The sequence below is a fragment of the Lithobates pipiens genome, unplaced genomic scaffold, assembly GCF_037356315.1.
Source record: "Lithobates pipiens isolate NorthernLeopardFrog02 unplaced genomic scaffold, aLitPip1_a1.2 Scaffold_25, whole genome shotgun sequence".
Lineage (NCBI taxonomy): Eukaryota > Metazoa > Chordata > Amphibia > Anura > Ranidae > Lithobates > Lithobates pipiens.
In genome coordinates this window covers 199,229,581-199,254,585 of record NW_027507787.1, presented here as the reverse complement: position 1 = coordinate 199,254,585, position 25,005 = coordinate 199,229,581, and the positions used below count along the sequence as shown (strand labels likewise).

The 25,005-nt window shown below is 42.8% G+C and overlaps 1 protein-coding gene across 1 annotated transcript; it reads right to left on the bottom strand.

Annotated features, from left to right (window-relative positions):
* Positions 1-9,940: 9,940 nt before the first annotated feature.
* EGR2 (early growth response 2) lies at positions 9,941-18,540 on the bottom strand. The gene is made up of 2 exons (XM_077455420.1): positions 18,190-18,540; positions 9,941-15,811 (listed from the first exon to the last, which is right to left on the bottom strand). Exons 1-2 carry the CDS (start codon positions 18,353-18,355, stop codon positions 14,709-14,711), a joined length of 1,269 nt encoding a protein of 422 aa, XP_077311546.1. The 5' UTR covers positions 18,356-18,540; the 3' UTR covers positions 9,941-14,708.
* Positions 18,541-25,005: the final 6,465 nt, after the last annotated feature.

Sequence of the window (25,005 nt, the reverse complement as noted above, 5' to 3'; positions counted from 1 at the left end):
CTGTGCCTGCATGGGTTTCCTCCGGGTACTCCGGTTTCCTCCCACACTCCAAAAACATGCTGGTAGGTTAATTAGACCCTTTCCAAAAAAAATTGGCCATAATATGTGTATGTCAATGTTGTAAGTGTGTCAGGACGCTACAGGTTAAAGGACCACATAAATAGCTGCAGATGGACACCAGTGGCAAGAAAAAGCACCCTGAGGCGATTCAGTTCATATAGGTAGCTCTATACAAGTCATTCATTCATTCAATAAATAAAATTCCCTTAGTGCAAACATAAAGTGGTTCTTGGACCCATTGTAGCTAGAATGTCAGTATATGGGATAAAAGTCAATGTGGAAAAAAGTTCACCTTATAAATGGCTGCAGCTCTTCCTCACTGAGGGTTTTGGTGGCCTCTGTGAACTTTAATTGGAAACTGTAGAAGAAGGCTCTGCCATCTAAGTGTAACAATAAAATGTATAACACATTTTTTATACATTTTATTTTTACACTTAGATGGCGGAGCCTTCTCATTTAGAAAGCGCAGGGCACATGAGCAGTAGGGAACTAGCTGCGAAGCCACAAGGCTTCAATGGCAGTTTCCCTCACAGGCAGCACCTGGGGGACTGACATCGTTGGATTCCAGGACAGGTAAATGTCCTAATAAGAAAAGTCAGCAGCTACACCATATTTAGCTGCTGGCTTTTAATTTTTTGCTGAGCGGGACAGAACTCCGCTTTAAGGTAAAAAAACCTTCTCTACTGCTCCTCCAAGCCCCCCTTATTCTTACCTGAGCCTGATCCAGTTCACTGACCTGCATGAGAACATTGCCTCTGTCAATCAACTCAAGCGATGAGGGAGCAGGGGGCGGGCCGAGTCCCGCTGTCTGTGTCAATGGACGCAGCAAGGAGGCTCAGGAGAGAGCAGGCATGGGTGCCCTCATGGGAAGCAACTTCCTGTGGGGGCAATAGACATATAGGAGGAGCCAGGAGTGCTGGTGGGGGGACCTGAGAAGAGGAGGTTTGGGGTCGCTCTGTGCAATTTCAAGTATTGAGATGTTTTGTTATTTAAAAAAAAAAAATCCTTTACAATCACTTTTAATTCAATCTTATTTTATTGAAGAAGAGTGTACATTACACAAATAAATTGTTCAATAATGCATAGATAGAAATAAACCATATTGCATGTGGAGTATCATATGTTCTTCAGGTATAGAGAATTAATTAGCATCAACGGAAGCATATAAGCCTAGGAAACTATAACATCTAGCATAACATATTAATAGTCGGTGGACACCACTATCTAATCAACAAGCGGTGCCCACTCAACAAAAACTTGATAAGGCTTTTGATATTTTGCTAAAGGCATTTTCTCGTAAAGGGAAACACTATGTGAATTTTTCTAGATTTAATATTAATTGGGATAAATCAGTAATACTGCCCATTGATCCAATATATCTGGAGCTTCCACACCAGGCTCACCAAATTAAACACGTTACATCATTTAAGTACCTAGGAGTGATAATTACCCCCAATGTCAATGAATACATAGATAAGAATGTACTCCCCCTTGTTGGAAAATTTGGACAACAAAATAAAATCTGGTGTAGATTCCCGTTGACTATGATAGGGAGAGCGAATTTGGTGAAGATGGTGTGGATGCCCCAATTTTTATATGTACTACATAACTGTCCTATTTGGTTGACACTAAGCCTATTTAGGACTATAGACGCTGTTTTCAGAGACTTTATATGGAAATGTGGGAAACCTAGAATTAAACTTGAAATATTGCAAAAGGTGAAGGATGGAGGGGGAATTGTAATACCTGACTCAAGGCTATAATATTTTATAGCAGCACAAATTCAACATTGCCATGGTTGGAAAGAGGTAGACATGCAGGACCCTATACAGAATATTATAATCTCTCAATTTAAGATATCCCCACTAGAACAACGAATAGAATTGCATCATTTTTATAAGAACAGAACTTTTCCTACCTTCCACTTCACTCTCAGGTTATGGGAGGCAGTACGCACCATCACTTAGCATAAGGGCTATACACGGCATATGCCTATATGGGACAAATACTGTTTAAGTGAGCTGAAGAAATTGCTAGAACTTTTAGAATGGAAAAAAGCCGGCATAACATTCTTATATCAGCTGTATGAAAGGGATATCTTATTGGCTTTTAATGTACTGAAAGACCGTTTTCAATTACTAAATACTAATTTCTTTCAGTCTCTCCAAATATGCCACACACTACAAAGTTTTTATTTTACATAGAGCTCACTACACCCCACAAAAACTCTATGCCTGGGAAAAATACACATCACCTTTATGTCGTCGTTCTTTATCCAATGGTTCTCTTATTCATATGCTTTGGCGCTGCCCCAAGCTTCATCTGTTTTGGGAAAGAGAGTGTTCAACTCTGAACTCACTAAGTTTGACAGAAAAAAAGAGGAGCCCGCCCAAATTTACAATACTGGGAATAATCCCGGATGGAGAACTACCAGTAGAGATGTCCACTATGTTGACTAGGGCCCTATATCTAGCACGTAAACTGATCCTTCAAAATGTGATTTCTCCTACTCCCCCAACTCTTAAACAATGGGGTGAGAAACTCAATTATACATTAAAAAGAGAAAGGCTAGTGTATAAACACAGAGGAATATCTCCAAAATGGAAAATAATTTTGGTCCTATTGGCTTGACCATAATAATACATTATATGATGGCTCATTTAGCAGAGAGGAGGGGAAGGAGAGGGAAGAGGACAGGGGAGGAGAGATGAGTTCATAGGAGAGGAGATGTTGCTACATGACCAAAGTAGTCAAATAGACTGGAGAAATTAGGATTGAAGGGCGTCTTTGACTCAAGGCAATACTACCTACTGTTTACAGAAACTCAGTTATCCTAATCTGAGAGGTGTTAGTTTGGTGTTGCTTGTCTTGTTACTTGTCCTTTTTTTTCTCTCATTGTTTTTTCTATTTCTTTTCTTCTTATTATATATTTTAATTTACTTTATTTGATGTATACCATAATGTGATTTACTCCTTCAGCTTTCCGAGGGGGATTCCCCCTATAATGCTTAAGATAATGTTTAAGATGTGGTTGTAGTTAGTTTGCTTTTTTTTGTCATATCCTTGTATGTAATGAGCAATAGCAAAATAACTAAAAAATGATTTGATATTTATACATACCATATGTGTCAATGTTAATAATAGCCTGGTATAGGTCAATATGTGTTTGAGGTTTAGTGTCATTCTAATATGGATGGGCCCACATTGTTTACAACCCTGTTAATTTATGAAACCATACTGCAAAATGTTAATAGATTACTCATACTGTCCAACCACAGGACTTTCTACAATAATCACCAACTATTCCCTGCCACCCTCCCCAGCTGCAGAAGCCCGGCAGGGTTAAAGTGGTTGTAAAGTCAATTAAAAAATAAATAAAATAAATGCTGTTATACTTATCTGCCTAGTGCAATGGTATTGTACACAGCAGTCCCTTAGGCCTGGTCCACATCTATGCAGATTGCGGTTGATGCATTTTCCCATTGCATTTTGCACTTTTTCCACAAGCGTTTTTGATGCATTTTTAATTACGTATTTGGGAGATGTCTGTTGTCTTGTGGGAGAAACCAGCAGAAATGTATCAAAAATGCAAGCACTGCATTTTTTAATGCGTTTCCATTGAAGTCTATAAAACCAAAAATGCAACCTAATGCAGGAAAAAAAAAAGTCCTTGAGCCTTTTCAAAAAAACACACTGATGGAAAACGCATAGATGTGAATGTGACCCAAAAGAAACCATGTTAAATGGACTATAGTGTGTTTTCTGCAAAACTGAAAACACAATTAAACGCATAGGTGTGAACCAGGCCTTAGATACCCGCAAGCGCTGACTCCTCCTCCTTTTTTGCAGGTACCCTCTCAGCAAGTCCTGCTATGGGGCACTCAGCAGAGAGGAGGAGCCAGGAGCACCAGCAGGGAACCCCAGAAGAGGAGGATCGGGGCAGCTCTGTGCAAAACCACTGTACAGAACAGGTAAGTATGACATGTTTATTTAAAAAAAAAAAAAAAATTTGCCTTTAAAATCACTTTAATGTCCCTCTAATTGTTTCTGTGTTTTTCTGCCTTCTTGTAACATCCTCCATGAGCTCCTCTTTTTTCCCCATCTTGCTTCCGTTTGTTTGTAATGAGTGCACATTCGTTGTTGTCATGTGCATTGCTCTTTGCACACTACAAATCCCATAGTCTATAGTCCTTAGTCCAATCTCGGGAGCGAGCAAGAGATGTTGCTTACGTTCCTACATACACTGGGACCAAGGAGGACAAACATAGACATAATCTAACAGGAGCTCGGATCACAGCACCAAAAAACAGGAATTTGGAGGAGACTGAGAGCAATAGATTCTTAACTCATGTTTTTCAAATCAGAGTTTAGTGTCACTTTAAAACAGTAGTAAACTCTAGTTTTTTAAGTTTTACCTACAGGCTTACCTCTGTAGGTACAATGAATATCTATCACATCTGCAATACTCAATGACGTCAGCCGTGCATGCGCAGTAATGCTTTCCATTCTAAAATCAGGTAAACCGTTCGTCTGTGTGCTGGTCTGGCGGACCAGATACGACGCAAGGGAAGCTATTGGCTACTGGCTATTGAACTTCCTTGTTTAGTCCCGTTTATGTCATCTCACGTTCAAAACTAACTGACTTACGAATGGACTTACGAACTGACTCAGTCCGTTCGGGTGTCGCCAAGTCCGTTTGTATGGAAAGTCCGTTGGAACTCTGCCAAAAGTCCATTGGGAAGACCGTCGGACCTAGTCTGCCGGAAAGTCCGGTCGTGTGTACATGGCATTAGTCGAGCTTATGGCAAGCAGGTGTTATTACTGAATGCTTTAGGCCCCTTTCACACATGCGGACATTATGTCCATATTTCATCCATCCGTTTGCGGATGAAATACGGACATACATGCCTCCTATGGGATAGTGGGTGTCTGCGGATGAACATCCGCTATCGTCCGATTCTGCAGACGGAGGAAAATCCTATTTTTCTATCCGTCTGCAGAGCAGATTGGATGAACACAGACAGGCGGTCCGTGCTCATCCGATCCCCCATAGAGGAGAGCGGAGAGAGCTGACAGGGCGGTCCCTGCACAGTATCATACCTCCCAAATGTCTCTCATTTGGAACTAAATTCCTCTGTCCCTCCTCAGTTGTTCCTCTTTTTGGACTTAATTATAGATTTTAAAAAAAAAGTATAGTTAGGCTGGCCATACACCAAATTGTTTTCTATGTGACTTGTTGAAACCACAAAACTGCCTTGATATGGGTTGCAGTGCGTTGTGTAAAAATTCAACACATATTTTTCTGCAACGCACCGTGACCTACCTGAAATCCCCATCAGTCACTGCCACGCAGCTCGCTGTAGTGAATAGAACTGAGTGAAATGCCATTGTCTGTCATCTCAATACGGTAAAAAAAAAAAGAAAAAGAAAAGAGCATAAACCTCGCTTTGCCAAAAACGCAAGCAACACAACCGACACCAGCCCATACACTAAAACATATTGCTTAGCATGTATGCTGGTGTGAATGAGCCCTAAATAATTGTATATTCCTCCTCTCCACTTCTGCTTTCTGTAGGGGTACCCCCCAGGTTCTGTCCTCTGTCCCCTCCTCTTCTCCATTTACACCTACTCCCTTGGTCAATTAATAAATTCCCATTGCTTCCAGTAGCATCTCTATACTGATGGCACACAAATCTATCTCTCTACTCCTCACCTCACTCCTTCAGTCTCCTGTCACATTACTAACCCACTAACTTACATATCAGCATGGATGTCCCACCACTTCCTCAAACTCAATCTTTCTAAAACTGAGCTCATACTTTTTCTTCTGGCCCGTGAAACCCCCCCAACGACATCTCCATCAAGATCAATAATACAACCATCAGTCCCAGGGTGCTAAGTGTAATCGTGGACTCTGACCTGTCCTTTCAGCCCCAAATCCAATCGCTGTCCAAATCTTGCAGACTTCACTGCATAACATCTCCAGAAAACGCCCCTATCTAATCGTTGAAACCGCTAAGCAACTTATTCACTCTCTTGTTATCTCTCGCCTTGACTATTGTAACTCCATTCTCACTGGCCTACCTCTCTGCAAGTGATACCCTCTTCAGTCTATCATGAATGCCACTGTCAGACTCATCCACCTTACCAACCGTTCAGTGTCCGCCACTCCTCTCTGCCAATCCCTCCACTGGCTTCCCATTGCCCAACACATAAAATTCAAAACACTAACAATAGAATACAAAGCAATTTACAACTGCCCTGAGCCACATCACCAATCACCAATGTCTCCAAATATCACCCAAATTGCCCTCTCCACTCCTGCCTAGACCTCCTGCTCTCTAGCTCCCTTATCTCCTCCTTCAATGCTCATCTCCAGGACTTCTTCAGAGCCTCTTCCATCCTCTGGAGCTCACTACCCCAACCTATCTGGTTATCTGCCAATCTATCCACTTTTAGACAATCCCTGAAAACTCATCTCTTCAGGGAGGCCTATCCTGCCTTTAACAACTGAATATTCTACTTTCCTCATCAGTTGAGTTCATCCTGCAGAAACTACCTTTTTGTTACACCAACCCCTACCTATTAGATTGCAAGTTTTCAGAAGCAGGGCCCTTATACCTTCTTGTAGTGAATTGTATTTTTTGCTGTACTGTCTTACTTTATATTGCAAAGTGCTGAGCAAACTGTTGGCGCTATATAAATCTTGTATAATAATAATTTGATATTTTGAAAAGCCAGCATAAAGGAGACAAAAAAAAAAAAACTACCCTACCATTTACCCACATATTGGAGGGAATTTAATTAAAACTGGAGCAGACAGAACCTGGAGCAGCTGTGCTTGGCAACCAATCAGCCTTGGTCTTCAGCTTGTTCAGTTAAGCTTTGAAAATGTAAAACAGAAGCTGATTGGTTGCCATGCACAGCTGCTCCAGATTGTATCTGCTCCAGTTTTGATACATTTCCGCCATTGTGATTTAAAGGTGTACCTCTTTGTCATCTTAAAAAGTTGGGAGGTATGCAGTGAAGTCCGTTCTTGAAAAATAATTTGTAATTTCTACATAGCTGTAAAACGTATCAGATGCTTCACAAAGCCGAAACAATATCATGAGCTCCTTATAGTTTTTAAAAAATAAATTGAGATTTATCTGATTTTCTGCACATAATCTTCATAAACTTCAGCAGAGTCCCCTAGATCCAAACCCTTATGTTCTGCAGTATGCAAATCTTGACTTTTGCTGAGAAAATCAAGGGCTGTCCTGACCCCCTTCTGCAACTCCCAACAGGACTGTCAGATTCCCATCACAGTGAAGAGCTCATAGGTTGTTACAAGGACTAGCCAGGATTCAGAGGTGAAGATTTTAATATTAGGTACCCTGGGGCAATTTTTTTCAACTCCAGTCCTCAAGTACCCCCAACAGGTCATATTTTCAGGATTTCCCTCAGATGAAATGGCTGCAGTAATTAGTAAGGCCATGAAACTGATCAAATCACCTGTGCAAAATAATGGAAAGCCTGAAAACATGACCTGTTGGGGGTACTTGAGGACTGGAGTTGGGAAGCATTGGAGGTTATTTACGAAAGGGAAATCCACTTTGCACTGCAAGTGCACTTGGAAGTGCAGTCGCTCTAAATCTAAGGGGTAGATCTGAAATCAGGGGAAGCTCTGCTGATTTTATCATCCAATCATGTGCAAGCTAAAATGCTGTTTTTTATTTTCCTTGCATGTCCCCCTCGGATCTACAGCGACTTTACTTCCAAGTGCACTTTCAGTGCAAAGTGGATTTTCCTTTAGTAAATAACCCCAATTGCCTTGGTTTATGAAGCATCCTGGGCAATACAGGGACACGTTTTCAGTCTATATGTCATTACAGCTTCAACTTTACAGGGGTTTTTTGGAACAAATGGTTTATTTCACCATGTGCAAGATTCTTGCAAACTCTCTGATGCCTCTACATTTCAAAAAACGTTTAAAGTGACACTAAAGTAAATTTTTTTTTTTTAAATAACAAACATATCATACTTACCTCCACTGTGCAGCTCGTTTTGCACAGAGTGGCCCCGAACCTCATCTTCTGGGGTCCCTCGGCAGCTCTCTCCGCTCCTCCGCGCTTCAGGGGGGTTAGCTTGTGGGTGTTCTCCCAAGTCCAGCATTTGGCGTCCATAGACGCCGAATGCAGGACTCGGCCCGGCCCCCCAGCGGCCGTGTCATTGGATTTGATTGACAGTAGTGGGAGGCAATGACTGTGCTGCTATCAATCTATCCAATCAACAGCCGAGAACCCCAGGCAGAGAGATGGCGCGTCCCAGTGGGACAAGTTCCAGGGTTCAAACACTTACCTTTAAAACCCCTTTAAGCTTTTAATTTTAATTAATAGTTATCACTGAGTGCCTAATACTATTAGAAAAATGGCCCCTGAACCTATACTTATGCTGTATGAATGCTAATACAAAAATGTTGGCTCCAGGACAAAAGTTCCCCTATATTCTACAATGCTATGCACAGGTCCTCTTTATCAGTTACTATAGCATGTGCATTGCATGATATAAGGCAGTGATAGCAAACCTCATCACCCCAGATGTTTTGGAACTAAATTTCCCATGATGCTCAACTACACTGCGCATGAGCAAATGTAGTTCTAAAACATCTGGGGTGCCAAGGTTTGCCATCCCTGATGTAGGGTAATGGTTACTTGCATGCACACTGGGAGATATTATTCAAAAACTGAGCGAGTACAGCCCAATGTATGGTCTACTATTAGCAGGATCTATTGGTTTATCTGTTGTATACTATCAGGTCTCGGTTTACTGTTGAGTTTCAAAGTTGCTGTTGCGATATGACCCCTCCTGCACCGAGTCATATCATGACCATCAGTTCAGCAGTCCAGTGAGAAGTGTAAAGCTGTACTCTGAGCACAAATTATTTTTATTTAAATTCATTCCTCAATAGCCACAGAGTATAAAATCCACTCTGAGTGCATAAAATGCTTTTGCAAACCCAGATATTACCTTGTAAAAGTAGAAAACCCATCACTGTGCTGTACATAAGTTGAGCAGGGCTGTGGGAGGGTAGCAGGCCCACCCACTACAGGCTGCCTGCAGAAAACTATGGGAGGGGGCGGAGACCAGACCAGTCATCCTGCACAAGAGGAGAGAACAGCAGTGACCGCTCTTTATTACAGGAAGCAAGGTTTCACACTGAATTTTCGCACAGATCTATAAGAAATATGCAAGCTACCTCAAGATTCCAGGAAGGATCCACAGGGGATGATTTATTAAAACTGGAGAGTGAAAAACCTGGTGCAGCTGTGCATTGTAGCCCATCCGCTTCTAATTTCAGCTTGTTCAAATAAGCTTTGACAATAAAACCCGGAAGCTGATTGGTTTCAATGCAGAACCGCACCAGGTTTTGCCCTCTACAGTTTTAGTAAATCAACCCCATATGCTGCTTGTATTTAGACAATCTTTGCTTATGCCGGAGTTCAGCTTTAAAGTATTGGTTTTACACAGATTAGCCCAATCATTCTCCGCTGATGCTCCTAGCTCCCCCCTGCTAAGTGCCCCTATAGCAAGCCACTTTGTCTGGGGGCACTGGTGTGTGCTCACTCCTGAGCCAGCTCTGTGTGCCCCTAAGACACACAGAGCTCGACCCCTCAGCACTGGCTGTGATTATGCCTCTGAGCCAATGAGGAGGGAGAGAGCCGCTGCTCTTGTGCACATCACTGGATCGAGGTTAGGTTTAGGTAAGTATAAGGGGGGCTGGGAGCAGCATGCAAAACATTTTTTTTAGCATAGAATGTCTTTACAACCACTTTAATTTGTCTGTTTGATGTTCCTGCAGAAACTGACATGAAAATGAATTTAAGACAACACATTTGTATATTTAAAAGTTATTTATTTACAGACAGTTGAAGTACATTAAACCTTTAAAATTCCAGTTAGTGGCTGTTTTTTAATAAAGTTAACGCTACCTCAATCTTCAGTTATTTATAGACGAGTCAGCCCCAATACTTTTGTACACATGTACACTTTTTTTCATTTTTTTTTTAATTTTCTTTAAAATTCGTACTACAAAGTTAACACTTTTGAGTCACAAAACAGTGCGTACAAAAATATAGATTTTAGAAAATTCCCAATATTAACTGGCAGTAATATACAGCTCTCGCCTGTGGCATGGGACCATATTTGTCTTTGATAAGGCATCCTATATATACATGCAGACATTGAGGACACTTGTCTACATAACACAAGGAAGGCACCAAGAACACTGTTGTACCACAATGCATGCTTTACTGACATACAGCATTATTTACATCCCTTTTAAATAAATTAACCTCTTTGCCTTTTTACATAACATAAATCACACAATGTACCTTTTTATTCTTTTTTTTTTTTTTTCCCAAGAGTTGGAGCTCTGTGAAAGCAGTGCAGTTCAGCCATATACAATCTAGATGACTTTTTCCAAGTAAACATACAGAACAGAAATCGGCAAAGCCCATAAAAGTACCAGAACGTTTTGGCATCCCTTTCATTGCACTTGTATTAAAGCGGCCATACACAATCAAATCATTGCTCAGATATTTAATATGTTTGACATGTTATACGAAAACACTGAAAAAAACAGAAACTGAAGGCTGGATATTTCAGTAGCGTGTCTCAAGATGCATTATTGACGTGACCATGGATCGAGAAGAACCACGACACCAGGTCATCGTCCTGCAAGAAGTCGTTTGGGGGAGTTGGAAAAGTTTGGAGTTTCCCTTCTCTGCTGAATAAATAGATACAGGCATACCCCACTTTGAAGTACATGATGGGGTTTATTTGCTAAAGCTGAAAAGTGTAAAATCAGGCTCACTTCTGCATAGAAACCAATGAGCTTCTAGGTTTTATTACAAAAGCTTAATTGAACAAGCTGAGGTTAGAAGCTCATTGGTTTCTATGCAGAAGGGAGCCTGATTTTACACTTTCTAGCTTTAGTAAATAAACCTCATTGTGTACTTAAAAGTGGGGTATACCTGTGTAGGTTGGTACCATATGGCAATTTATAAAATATTATTATTCCTATTGGTTCTCATTTATCCAGGTTATGGTTTATCTAGAAGTAGTTACGTCACATTCAATAGGACTTGTTCTGTAATGGCTAGAGACAATAACATCTGCCTTTCCATGGTAAGGTCCGGTTCACACTGAGGCAGCACGACTGCCTCAGGCGACCTGGACGCGACCACTGCGGCGACTTGCAAAACGACTTCTGTATAGAAGTCAATGGAAGTCACCTCAAGTCACCCCAAAATTCGTACAGGAACCTTTTTTTAAGTCGGAGTGACTTGAGTCGCTCTGATTAGAATGATTCCATTGCACAGAGCGGGACGCGACTTGTCAGGCGGCTAAGTCGTCTGACAAGTCGCCCCTTTGTGAACCGGCTCTAATGGTCATTAGGGTGATGGGGCTACCGGTGTGGATATAAAATGATGGAGTGACACTCATTAGAACTGAAGAAATGACCAGAACAAGCCCAGATGAACAAGACTAACTACTACTAGTTATTCATAATGTAAGGATAAAGGATGGTTCTGAAGTCCAGGAAAAGCATGGGGCTGCTGGTAATGATTTCCTTCTGAAAATGCTATTTGACTGGCTGTAATCCTGATACTTTGGCTCCAACATAAACAGATTATGAAAGTCCTAAACCCTATCTGCCAGAGCACAGAATATTAAAAGAAGAGGGTCTGCATGACAGCCAAGTGCCTAACTTTTCCATTCCTGGTGGGTTTACTTGAAATGAAAAGCATTGTACTAGTGGTTGGCTCACCCTGTAATGTGCCATACAGCACAGGTCTATGCTAATAATAAATAAAACACCTAGGCTGGGGTTGGTTTATGACAACTGAAGATTATTATAAACTTGTAAAGTTGAAACACTCATTTAAGGAAAGACTTGACTGCTGAAATATCCAAGCCAGGAGTTACCAAATAAAGCTGTCATTCCAGAACAGCAAAGCAGGAGTTAAAGTCTGGAAGTGGATTCCTTACTGCTCTTTGAAATCGCTGTACCCAGTACCATTTCTACAGTTCACGAGTGCTCCTACAGGCTCCTACAATGAGGCAGAGAGCAAAGAACAACAAATCATTGTAACCAATCAGATTTCATCTTCCACCTCTCGGACCCCAGGAAATGGAAATCTGGTTTGTACTCACTTGCCTTTTTGCACTGCCTTTGGTCAGTTGGAGTATGATGTGAAGTGTGTATTTTTGGGAATAAGAATTGTTTAACTAGATCACTAAGCCAACACTGAGCATGTATGGCCAGCTTGAGTCATACTGTACCGGTTAGAAGACAGATTTTGTTATAAAGAAAAAAATAAATGAGGTTGGGAGATTCTAATGTACCCCTTCATATCACACCGCCTGCTCCTGGCAGTCATGACAAGGATAAAGTGCATGAGTTATGGCTACTTCTGGCATCTCGACAATGGGAAACACCTTTCAAAGTTACCATGTAACTCTTCTCCTGAACACAGCCAGGATGTAAAACAAAAATAAAAAATAAAACAAAACTCACACAGGTGATTAGATGCAGTTAGTAGCAAACAAAACAAAGTTTACTTAACATGAATCCATTCAGCTCTTCCAAGCTTGGATAAAAGCCTAGTGAGAAGAGTTGTGCTGTAACCCATCGCAAGGCTTATCGGTGTGGCTCTGGGCTGCAGACAACTATTCTTCTTTACACCATGCTCATAATAAAAGCCCTTAGAGTAAAAAAAAAAAATTAACACACCATTGCTCAAAGGAAGCCTGTCTTCACTGCATATCCTACATAGAGGGATTACTAAAGGAGTAGAACATGTTCACTTTGCAAGGCAATTTCATCTATCCATTCCTGTTCAATGGAAATTTAAAAAAAAAGCATGCAAGTGATTGGATGACTGAAGTCAGCACAGCTTCCCCTTATTCAGTAAGTGGAGAAAAGGAAAATTGGGACTTTAATTGAGGCAATGAATAGGTAGGTTCATATGCCTCCATGCCTATTGGACATAACATTAAAAAAAAAATTAAAACTTTTTTTAGCTGTGCTTCATATAAAGTCCCATCCAATAAACCCTTCTTTTTTATTCAGTAAGTGAAAGTTCTCCTGCAAAGTGAATATGTTCTATTCCTCTGTAAATCAGTCCTGAAGGCTTCGTTCACAAGGCTAACACACAAGGGTAAGTCATTATTGTCATTATTGTCTAAATATGTCATTGCCATTCAATCCAGTGATCACTGCACATGGATAAAATAAAGATCCTTGTGAATGGAGCCTATTATCTGTAACATAGTGAAATCTAAGCACATTCATGTATTTAAAGGGGTTGTAAAGGTAATTTTTTTTTTTTTAAATAACAAACATGTTATAATTACCTCCACTGTGCAGCTCGTTTTGCACAGAGTGGCCCCGAACCTGCTCTTCTGGGGTCCCTCGGCGGCTGTCTCAGCTCCCCCCCTGCAAGGACTCCTCACGTTCATGCGAGCTCCCTCACATGGTGAGAAGTGCTTGCGGGCACGCTCCGGTGATACAGCCAGTGGCCATAGCGGCTCACTGTATCACTCGCCCCTGGCATGCCGCGTCATTGGATGTGATTGACAGCAGCGTGAGCCAATGGCTGCGCTGCTTTCAATCCATCCAATGTAACCAATCAACGGCCAGGCTGAGCGGCGAAGAGGGTGTCGGGGCGAGCGTGGGGCTTTCGAGGGGTCAGGTAAGTAAAACAGGGGGGCCGGCAATGTCTGATGTTTTTTCACCTTAATGCATAGAATGCATTAAGGTGAAAACAGTTTTTACCTTTACAAACCCTTTAAATAGCAGTCTTAGGGTTGATTTACTAAAGCCAAATGGGCTGTTTGCCTATTTCCTCTTAGCTTAATGAATGAGATGAAGCTCTACTGCCTTCCATCATCCAATCATGTGCAAGCAATAAATAAATATATATATATATTCCCCCTGCAAATAATTGGATAGTGTTTGCACAATTAAATTTCACCAAATTGACTAAGCTATAGGAAATTTCCCTTGTACAGGCTATTTGCCTTTATTAAAGCCCCCCCTGTGTGAGCACAGCCTTCAGTGTGGACAGCATTCCTTAGCTGTAGTGCTAGTTATTAGCATTAGGTAGCCCAGCAGGGATCAAGGCTCTGGGATCAGTGCTGTAACATTCAGAGTAAATACTGTAGGTCAGTGGTCTCCAACCTCATTCCCCAAGTCAACCCCTAACAGGTCATGTCTTCAGGAATTCCTTCAACTTGGCACAGGTGCTTTCCATCCATTGCAATGGCTTGGCAATTTGTTCTAAAGAAAATTCCCAAAACATGGCCTGTTAGGGGGTATTTGAGGACTGGGGTTGGGAACCCTCTGCTGTGTAGATGAACATAAAACAAGTACTCTCCACAACACAATGTAAACCTTGACTCCCTCACCCCTCCCCCACATTGAGCGACATTCAAGAATCCACTTATCTGCCCCATCTATTGTAGCAAAGTCCTGAAGGCAGTCCCTGAGCCAGCAATACATACTTCCAGTTTTATGTCCCAGATCCTGTGTAAAGTCTAGTGGCACTGGCCCCGGAATGGCAGCGATATTCCCTTTTATTATTATTGTGTCGCAGTGTTTCTTAGGATGTCCTGCTGGGACACAGTCCCATTTGAGCGCTGTTAGAGCCTGCCGAGCAGGGGCTGAGGCTGAGGGAGCGCTCCTGGGCCGCACTGCCGCTAGAGGTCGCCCCGGCTCCGCCCTTGCGCTCCTTCTGTCGCAAGTGGATCTTGGTGTGTCGCTTGCGCTCGTCGCTCCGCGCGAACTTCCTGCCGCAGTAGTCGCAGGCGAAGGGCTTCTCCCCGGTGTGGGTGCGGATGTGGGTGGTCAGGTGGTCGCTGCGGCTAAAGTTCCTCATACAGATGCGACACTGGAAGGGCTTGTGTCCGGTGTGGATGCGGATGTGCCGGGTGAGCTCATCGGAGCGGGAGAAGCGGCGGTCGCAGCCCTCGGCCGGGCATGGGTAGGGTCTCTCGTGTACCGGGGTCTTGCTGGGCCGGTTAGGGTATTTCCTGGGTCTGAGGATGGGCCGCAGGGGCAGGTTCTGGGGACTGTAGGCGCTGGGCAGCCGAGACCCCTCTATGCTGGAGGAGCCCCCCAGGGTGAAGTTGCGGATGGTGGAGAGCGGGGTGAGCGGAGGGGGGACCCTGATGGAGTCCAAGGGGCAGGGGAAGGGTTTGCGGTCGGTCATGGGGTGCATGTCCCTCTGGCACTGCGGTGGGAAGAGGGTCGGGTAGTCGGGGATCATGTTGAAGATGGGACCGTCTGAGGCCGCCTTGGGGGAAGGATAAGACGGGGGAGGGTAAGGCAGGGAGCCGCCGGTGCTGAGGAAGGCCGAACTGTCCTGGTAGACCGGCAGTTCCGCGCAGCTGGAGTACGGCGGGGGCGAGTACATGTGCTCCACATCGCCCTGCCCATGCGCTGCCATGCTGCAGTTCAGGCTATTGGGCGAGGCGCTGGAGGAGGTGGTGGAGGACGAGGATGAGGGGGTCACTCCCAGGATACCGGTGCTGACGATGTTGAAGAAGCCCTCTGGATTCCAACCGGCCCCGGAGTACTGAGGGTCGATGGAGAACTTGCCCATATAGGTGAACGTCTGGTTCCTGGAGGCGCAGGGGTAACTACTGGAATATGGCAGATCCAGGGAGCGCTTGTCACCGTTCATGTCCACATTGATCATTCCATCTAGAAGTGGGGGGACACAAAGTGGGGGCATTAATAGGGATCCATTCATCCGGCAATATTCTGCACAACCATGGATCTTCACATATAGATCATTACACCTAGAGATCTATATATATATAGATATATACACCTACAGACATATATACTTATGGATCTACACATATAGATAAATACACCTAGAGAGCTATATATCTATAGATATATATATACACCTACAGACATATATACTCATGGATCTACACATATAGATAAATACACCTAGAGAGCTATATATCTATAGACATATATATACACCTACAGACATACATACTCATGGATCTACACATATAGATATACACACCCACTACTTTCTATAGGAAGACATCTAAAGTGAGCACAAGATGATGTAACAGGATCATTTTTCCAGATAATGGCATTGGGCAAATAGTCGGCGCACTGTAAGGCACAGTTGTACTAGATATGAGGGGAAGCTCTGCTCATTTCTATCATCCAATCCATGTACAAGCAAAAATGCCGTTTATTTATTTTCCATGCATGTCCCCCTCAGATCTAGAGTAACTGTACTTGCAGTGCACAGGCTATTTGCCTTTAGTAAATCAACCACAAACTGTACTTCAACAGAAGTCTGTGAACTTTACTATGACAGAGGATCAGATCCTATCACTGAAACTCATGTATCTCTGACAGCTACACAGAAACTGACAGATATGTCCCCAGCATGTCCACAGAACTCCACTGTTCACCAGTATGTCCCTAACAGTCTTTACTGATCATCAGCATGTCCCCAGCACCCTACTTTTCCTCGACATGTCCCCAGCACCCTACTTCTCATCAACATGCCCCCAGCTCCACACTTCTCATCAACATGCCCCCAGCTCCACACTTCTCATTAGCATGTCCCCAGCTCCACACTTCTCATGAGCATGTCCCCAGCCCCACACTTCTCATCAGCATGTCCCCAGCCCCACACTTCTCATCCAACATGTCCCAAGCCCCACACTTCTCATCAGCATGTCCCCAGCACCCTACTTCTCATCAGCATGTCCCCAGCACCCTACTTCTCATCAGCATGTCCCAAGCCCCACACTTCTCATCAGCATGTCCCAAGCCCCACACTTCTCATCAGCATGTCCCCAGCACCCTATGTATAATCAGCATGTCCCCAGCACCCTACTTCTCATCAGCATGTCCCAAGCCCCACACTTCTCATCAGCATGTCCCCAGCACCACACTTCTTATCAGCATGCCCCCAACACCACACTTCTTATCAGCATGCCCCCAACACCACACTTCTTATCAGCATGTCCCCAGCATCCTACTTCTCATCAGCATGTCCCCAGCACCACACTTCTTATCAGCACGCCCCCAGCAACCTATGTATAATCAACATGCCCCCAGCCCCACACTTGTCATCAACATGTCCCCAGTACCATACTTCTCATCAGCATGTCCCCAGCACCCTACTTCTCATCAGCATGTCCCCTGCACCCTACTTCTCATCAACATGTCCCCAGCCCCACACTTCTCATCAACATGCCCCCAGCACCCTATGTATAATCAACATGTCCCCAGCATCCTACATACAATAAGCCTGTCCCTAAGACTCCACTAATTATCAGTATGTCCCCAACAGCCTTTATTGATCACCAGCATGTCCCCAGCCCTCTTCACTGATCGCATCAGTATGTCCCCAACACTATATACTGACCATTTGAATGTCCCCAGCACTCCACTGATCACCAGCAGGTAACCCAGGCACTCCTATCAGCCTATCCCCAGCACTGTCAATTCACAATCATATGTCCCAATCACTCCACAGATTATCAATAAAGACTGATGATCGGCATGTCCCCAGAACTTCACTGGTCGTCAGCGTGTCCCCAACACTGTCTATTCACCATCATCATGTCCCAAACACTCCACTGATCAAAAGCATGTCCCCAACACTGTCTACCGACCAGGAGAATGTCCCCAACACTCTCATCAGCATCCCATCAGCACTGTCAGCTCACCATTAGTCTGTGCCCAGCACGCTGTCACCAGCAGGTAACCCAGCACTCTCTACAACTATTAACGGGTGACTATCAGTTGGTCCCCTGTACAATGTAAGGACTGTCAGGTGTGTGAAAGCCCCATGAAGTGTCATGTCTGGTCTTAGGGGGGACCCCGGGAATGGTTCGGGGGTATTATAGGGAGACCCCTGGGATGGGTCGGGGGTATTAATGGGGGTTCCCCTTGGATGGGTCGGGTGTATTATAGGGGGGCCCCTGGGATGGGGGTATTAATATTAGGGGGACCCCTGGGATGGGGTATTGGGGGACTCCTTGGTGGGTAGTAATATTGGGGGACCCCTATGATGGGGGTGGGGGTATTCTTACCTCCAGTGCCCATTTGGTCGTACTGTCCCCCCAGATCCATATTGGGGAAGATGGTGACAGAGGTGGGTAAAGTAGACTCATCCAGCGGGTACATGGCCTCCGGCATCTGATGGACGAATCCCCCGATCGGCAGTGGGATTTTGTCTACAGTTTTGGCAGTCATCATCTCATACAGTGACAGCCCCAGATTGGCGGACGGAGGGGAGAACAGCGTGGGATTGTATGGAGGACACTGCTGGGTGACTCTATTCTGTGATGCGCGGGGATGTCATTGGTCCCGGATCCGGTCCCGGGTTATTAACAAGTCTCCTGAGCCGCGCTGCTAATCAATGGCAGTACATGGAAAGTGTTCGCTGTAAGTATTTATTCTGGAGCTTTGAATACCCGTGACGTCACGGACCAAATAAGGACAGGAACAGGGAAGGGCGCCCCGCCTCCCGCGTGTCGTCACGGGGATTTGCATTGGGCTTGCCGCTGTATGAATGGGAGGTGGGCGGGGCGTAGCGCTGCCCGGGCCGATGAATGGGATTTGTTGTCAGCGATGGAGAGATCGGGGAGTTTATGGGCTCAGGGGCGGCGAGAGGAGGGAGAGGGGCCCGGGGCTGGAGGTGATCGGCGGATCCTCCGTGCACACTTAGCGGAGCTTTGGATTCCGGTCCGGGCGGGTCTAGCCTAATAAGGGCAGAATCCGGGCCCCCCGGCCCTGCCCCTCCTCCATATATAGAAGGTTTCCGGAATATTACACCGAGCCGGGCTCTACTCTACAACCCACTCATCTGTGACCGCAGGAGAGGAAGAAGACAGCCAGACACCCATCATCACCACTGCCGGAATCCCGGGGAGTGCTGGAAACTGGACCCGTCCCAGGGCACAGTCACCGACACGGGATACCGATGGGACAATGCAGGTCCATCGGAACAAAATAAACTACACAATGCTGACTTATCAATAATCAATGGCACAATGCGGGTCTATCCGAGCACAAATAAACTTTACAGTGCAGGTCTATCAATAACTAATGGGACAATGCAGGTCTATGACTAATCACATGGGACAGTGCGGGTCTATCAATAATCAATGGGACAATGTGGGTCTATTAATAATCAGGGGCACAATGCAGGTCTATCGGAGCACAAATAAACTTTACAGTGCAGGTCTATCAATAACTAATGGGACAATGCAGGTCTATCAATAATCGATAGAACAATGCAGGTCCATCGGAACACAAATCAACTTTACAGTGCAGGTCTATCTATAACTAATGGGACAATGCAGGTCTATGACTAATCACATGGGACAGTGCGGGTCTATCAATAATCAATGGGACAATGCAGGTCTATCGGAGCACAAATAAACTTTACAGTGCAGGTCTATCAATAACTAAGGGGGCAGTGCAGGTCTATCAATAATCCTATGGGACAATAAAGGTCTATCAATAATCATATGGGACAATGCAGGCCTATCAATAATCATATGGGACAGTAAAGGTCTATCAATAATCAATGGGACAGTGCAGGTCTATCAATAATCACATGGGACAGTAAAGGTCTATTAATAATCAATGGGACAGTGCAGATCTATTAATAATCACATGGGACAGTGCAGGTTTATGAATAATCAATGGGACAGTGCATGTCTATCAATCGATAGAACAATGCAGGTCCATCGGAACACAAATCAACTTTACAGTGCAGTTCTATCAATAACTAATGGGACAGTGCAGGTCTATGAATAATCACATGGGACAGTGCGGGTCTATCAATAATCACATGGGACAGTGCGGGTCTATCAATAATCACATGGGACAGTGCGGGTCTATCAATAATCAAGGGGACAATGCAGGTCTATCAATAATCGATAGGACAATGCAGGTCCATCGGAACACAAACTTTACAATGCGGGTCTATCAATAACCAATGGGACCGTGCGGGTCTATCAATAATCATATGGGACGGTAAAGGTCTATCAATAATCGATAGGACAATGCAGGTCCATCGGAAGAAAAAAAAATACAATGCAGGTCTATCAATAATCACATGGGACAGTGCAGGTCTATCAATAATCACATGGGACAGTGAAGATCTATCAATAATCAATGGGACAGTGAAGGTCTATCAATAATCAATGGGACAGTGAAGGTCTATCGACATTCACGCGGGACAGTGCCCCATATGTAAACAAATACATGGTACAATACACAACCATCATTAAAAAAAAAGTGCACAATGCAGGTCCATCAGAACAAAACTAAAGCATACAATTCAGGTCCGCCAGAACAATCACATGGCACAATGCAGGTCCACCAGAACAATCACATGGCACAATGCAGGTCCACCAGAACAATCACATGGCACAATGCAGGTCCACCAGAACAATCACATGGCACAATGCAGGTCCACCAGAACAATCACATGGCACAATGCAGGTCCACCAGAACAATCACATGGCACAATGCAGGTCCACCAGAACAATCACATGGCACAATGCAGGTCCACCAGAATAATCACATGGCACAATGCAGGTCCACCAGAACAATCACATGGCACAATTCAGGTCCACCAGAACAATCACATGGCACAATGCAGGTCCACCAGAATAAAAATAATGTTTTCAATGCATTATGCAGGTCCTGGACACTTACATGGCACAATCCACATCATAAGAAAAAAAAATGGCACAGCCATCATAATATAAAAAGAACAAATAGCACAAATCACATCAATAATAACACAATGGTCCAGTTTAGGTCTATTAATCATCTTTACAAACAAATGCACATCAGTAACTTCATAAAAATAATACATGGAATGGCCTAATAGCAACACTTATTTTAGTTACAAGAGCTAGCAATCTAACGTGTCAGCTGCAGAGGTGCCAGAATAAAAGCAGCTTTGCAGCCCAACATGATGGGACTACAAGGTTAATTGTGCCCATAAAAGTAAAGTCCTGCTGGGCATGCATGGATGTGTAGTTCCACGCATTTAGAAGAGTCGCTCTGCAGCCTCATCTAAGGGGGTCTCATGTTTTAGAAGGACAATATTCACCTATTAATAAGGTTTTCATCCAATGGGCTCAATTCACAGAGCTAGTAGATAAGGATACTTCTTAATATATTTAAAGTGACAGTAACCAATGGGATTAAAAACGCAGGCATGTGGCTAAATTCCCAGCCTCGTCCGTATGTTAAAGCTTTGTGAGTCTGTGTGACGTGTGCATGTCATCAGTGTACAATATGTATTAATAAAATCACTGTCATATAAATAATACATTCATAGACACACAAGCCTGAAAATAGTAAAACAATTGGGCCCTTCTATGCGGGTTTCCCCGGGTAAAGCGCACAAATTCCCTCCAGTGATCTGTAGATCGGTCTGTGTATTGCTGGACAGTTCCGATCTACTCCACCCAAATACAATGGTCAGCCCGCTTCTGGCTCCTCACAAAATGGAAACAACACCACACATTGTCCCACCAAAATCACACCACAGGTAGGTTTTTATAAGCCTGGCTATACTATGCCACAAGAAAAAAACGTAAAAGTGTGGTTACTTTTTCCCCTGCAATCTTCTGGTCGATGCGCAGCAGATATCTATTATAAAATGATATGAATCGTTAGTGTTTTTAAAAAATAAAGTCACTTCCTATAACATATATAATCAGATCTTCCCATCACAGTCACATATAACATATATGATAAGATCTTTATGCACAGTCACTTATATAACATATACGATCAGATCTCCCCAACACAGTCACTTATATAACAATAATATATATGATAAGATCTTCCCATCACAGTCACTTATAGAACATATGATCAGATCTTCCCAACACAGTCACTTGTAGAACATATATGATCAGATCTTCCCATCGCAGTCATTTATATAACATATGATCAGATCTTCCCATCAAGTCACTTATAGGACATATATGATAAGATCTTCCCATCACAATAATTTATATAACCTGTGATCAGACTTTCCCATCACAGTGACTTATAGGACATATATGATAAGATCTTCCCATCACAGTCACTTTTAGAACATATATGATCAGATCTTCCCATCACAGTCATTTATAAAACATATATGATCAGATCTTCCCATCACAGTCACTTATAGAACATATAGAATATTTTCTTCCCATCACAGTCCCTTAGGACATATATGATCAGATCTTCCCTCTTCCCTCTTCCCATCACAGTCACTTATAGGACATATATGATCAAAAACTGAAGAGTGCAAAATCTGGTGCAGCTCTTCCTTGCAACCAATCAGCTTCCATGGTTTATTACCAACGCTTCATTGAACAAGATAAAGTTGGAAACTGGTCCCCATGCACAGCTGTACCAGCACCGGTTTTAGTAAATCCCCCCATATAGTCACTTATAGCATGCAAGATAAGGTCCCAACATTCACTTTTCTATACATATATTATCAAACCTTCCCAACACAGGCCATTATATTACATATATGGCCAGATCTTTTAACAGTCGCTTATATAACACATGTACTGATCAAATCTTCCCTATAATCACTTATATTACATGTAATGATCCGATTTTGCCAACAGTGACTTATATTACATATATGATCACCTCTTTCCAATAATCACTTAATTTATATATGCGATCAGTCCTCCCAGCAATTACTTATGAGATATTCCCTATAATCACTTAAATTGCATATGTTGATCCGATTTTCCGATTTTCTCAACACTGACTTATATTATATATGAGATCACATCTCCCCAACTGTTACCTATATTGAGATCCTCCGAATTATCGCACACACACATATATATATATATATATATATATATATATATATATATATATATATATATATATATATATATATATATATATATATATATGTGATCAGATCTTCCCAACACGGTCACATGCACCCCAGAATACTTGTCAGCAGTCTTGGCCTGGTGTAGAACAGTGTACATGCTGCACCCCTCATACATCGTCCGGATCCCCCCCCAAATATCCTTCTGGATTCTTTTTCATTCGTGCGCCGCCGTGTGGACAAATGTGATATTGCAGACATTGTGAGATGGCACATTTTTTCCCTTGCGCTAATGAAAGTCATCAAAGTCATTGTGTCAGTTTGGAAATGTCTGTAATGTACACCGGGATGTGTATTTTATTTTCCCTGATATATATATTATATATATATCAGAACAAGGTTCATATTAAAGCTTTCCCTGTTTTACACTAATAGATGGGGGGGGGGGGGGGGCACTCCACTATAGACAGCAGTTGGCAGAGGGTCTATGGGGCTCTTACCATTCTGGGTGGTAGTGGTAGGTGGGCGCTGGGCACGCTGTCCTCACTCCTCCAGGCTGCAGCTCTCTGAATGAAAGGAGTCTTTACTAGAGAGCGGACCGCCAGGAGGACTGCGCTGCCCCTTGTGAGTGGGCTGTGGAGGGGGATGGGAAGTGATGGCCAATGTTAAGAAAGAAATATTATGCAAATTGGAGAAAACAATGGAGAGCTGTGAGTGCCCTCTTCTCCGGGGCTCCGGGGGGGAAACCGATGACTTCTACACAAATGCTCTGTTATTCTAACATTTTATACACTTATAACGATTATTCCGGTACACAAAAAAAGTTTTATACACTAAATATTTTATACAAGCGGTATAATTGTCTTCGTTAACTAAAAGTCGTTTAAGTTAGTAAATAAAGACGGTATTTATTTTCGTTTTGTAACGAAATATCAGCTAAAAAGCCTTGAAATAATAGGAGGTAAGTAGGCGGTATGTAGGCGCTAGATCGGCATTAATTCAATTCGTTTTCTTCTTAATTTGTCAGTGCTTTCTTTTTAATAGCTTTGTTTAACCAAATTCTTTGTACAATCATTTTTTTATTTTTTTATTAAAATTTAAATATCGGTAGTATACCTCCTGGTGTCTGTATACAGGATACATTGTGTTCAATTATTTCATGTAATTATTGTGATCAAATATTCGTTTATTGAAATAACGTTTTGTTATAAAACGCAAAGAATTCGTTTTAATCCAGGAATAAAACGACTTTTATGCAATGAATTTTATGCCCGAAAAAAAAAAAAAGCAATAAGAGATCGAGATTGAAAGAGATTTCCCGGTAATTTCTTTGTGTTAGATGTACTAATTGATGAATTATTAGTTCCCCGCCTTTATAAATGATAACAATAACGACAATACATACCCTTTTCTTTTAGTCTTCTTGTGTATTAATTGATCTAAAAAAATGAAATAAATTATTTCTAGGTCCAATTAATAAAGTAATGTTTTCTAGTCCAGGATTGTAAGTAGGAGCCGAATATTCGGCTCAGGTCCGTCCAGTCCTGAGCAGTGTGGTCCCTCCGTGGGCTGTCTGTGGTCCTGCACCATCTTCCCATCACCCTGATTTAAATACGTTGGCGGTGGAAGGAATTTGGCGTCCATAAACCAATTCATATGTATATACTTGTCACTTTAGGAACACAAACTTTATCTTAGGAAGGCTTCTGGGTCTCTCTCTTTTTTTTTTTTTTTTTTGCCACAGTTTTCAACTCTTTCTTTGCCAGACGATGATTATTTTTAAATGTTTTTTAATATTTTGTTTCTTTTTTAAAGTAAGTCATTGGCTGCATTGCATATTGTTTTGCAATATAATTTGGTACAGCTAAGAAAGGAAGTGATTTGTGATTATTAAAAAGTATAAGTCAACCTTCTTTTCCCTGTTGACTCCCTGCAAGAAGAAATGTTTATTTTTTTTCTATTTGCACATTTTTTTTTTTTTTTACTTTTTTTTTTTTTTTATTATTAAAGAATTGCTAGA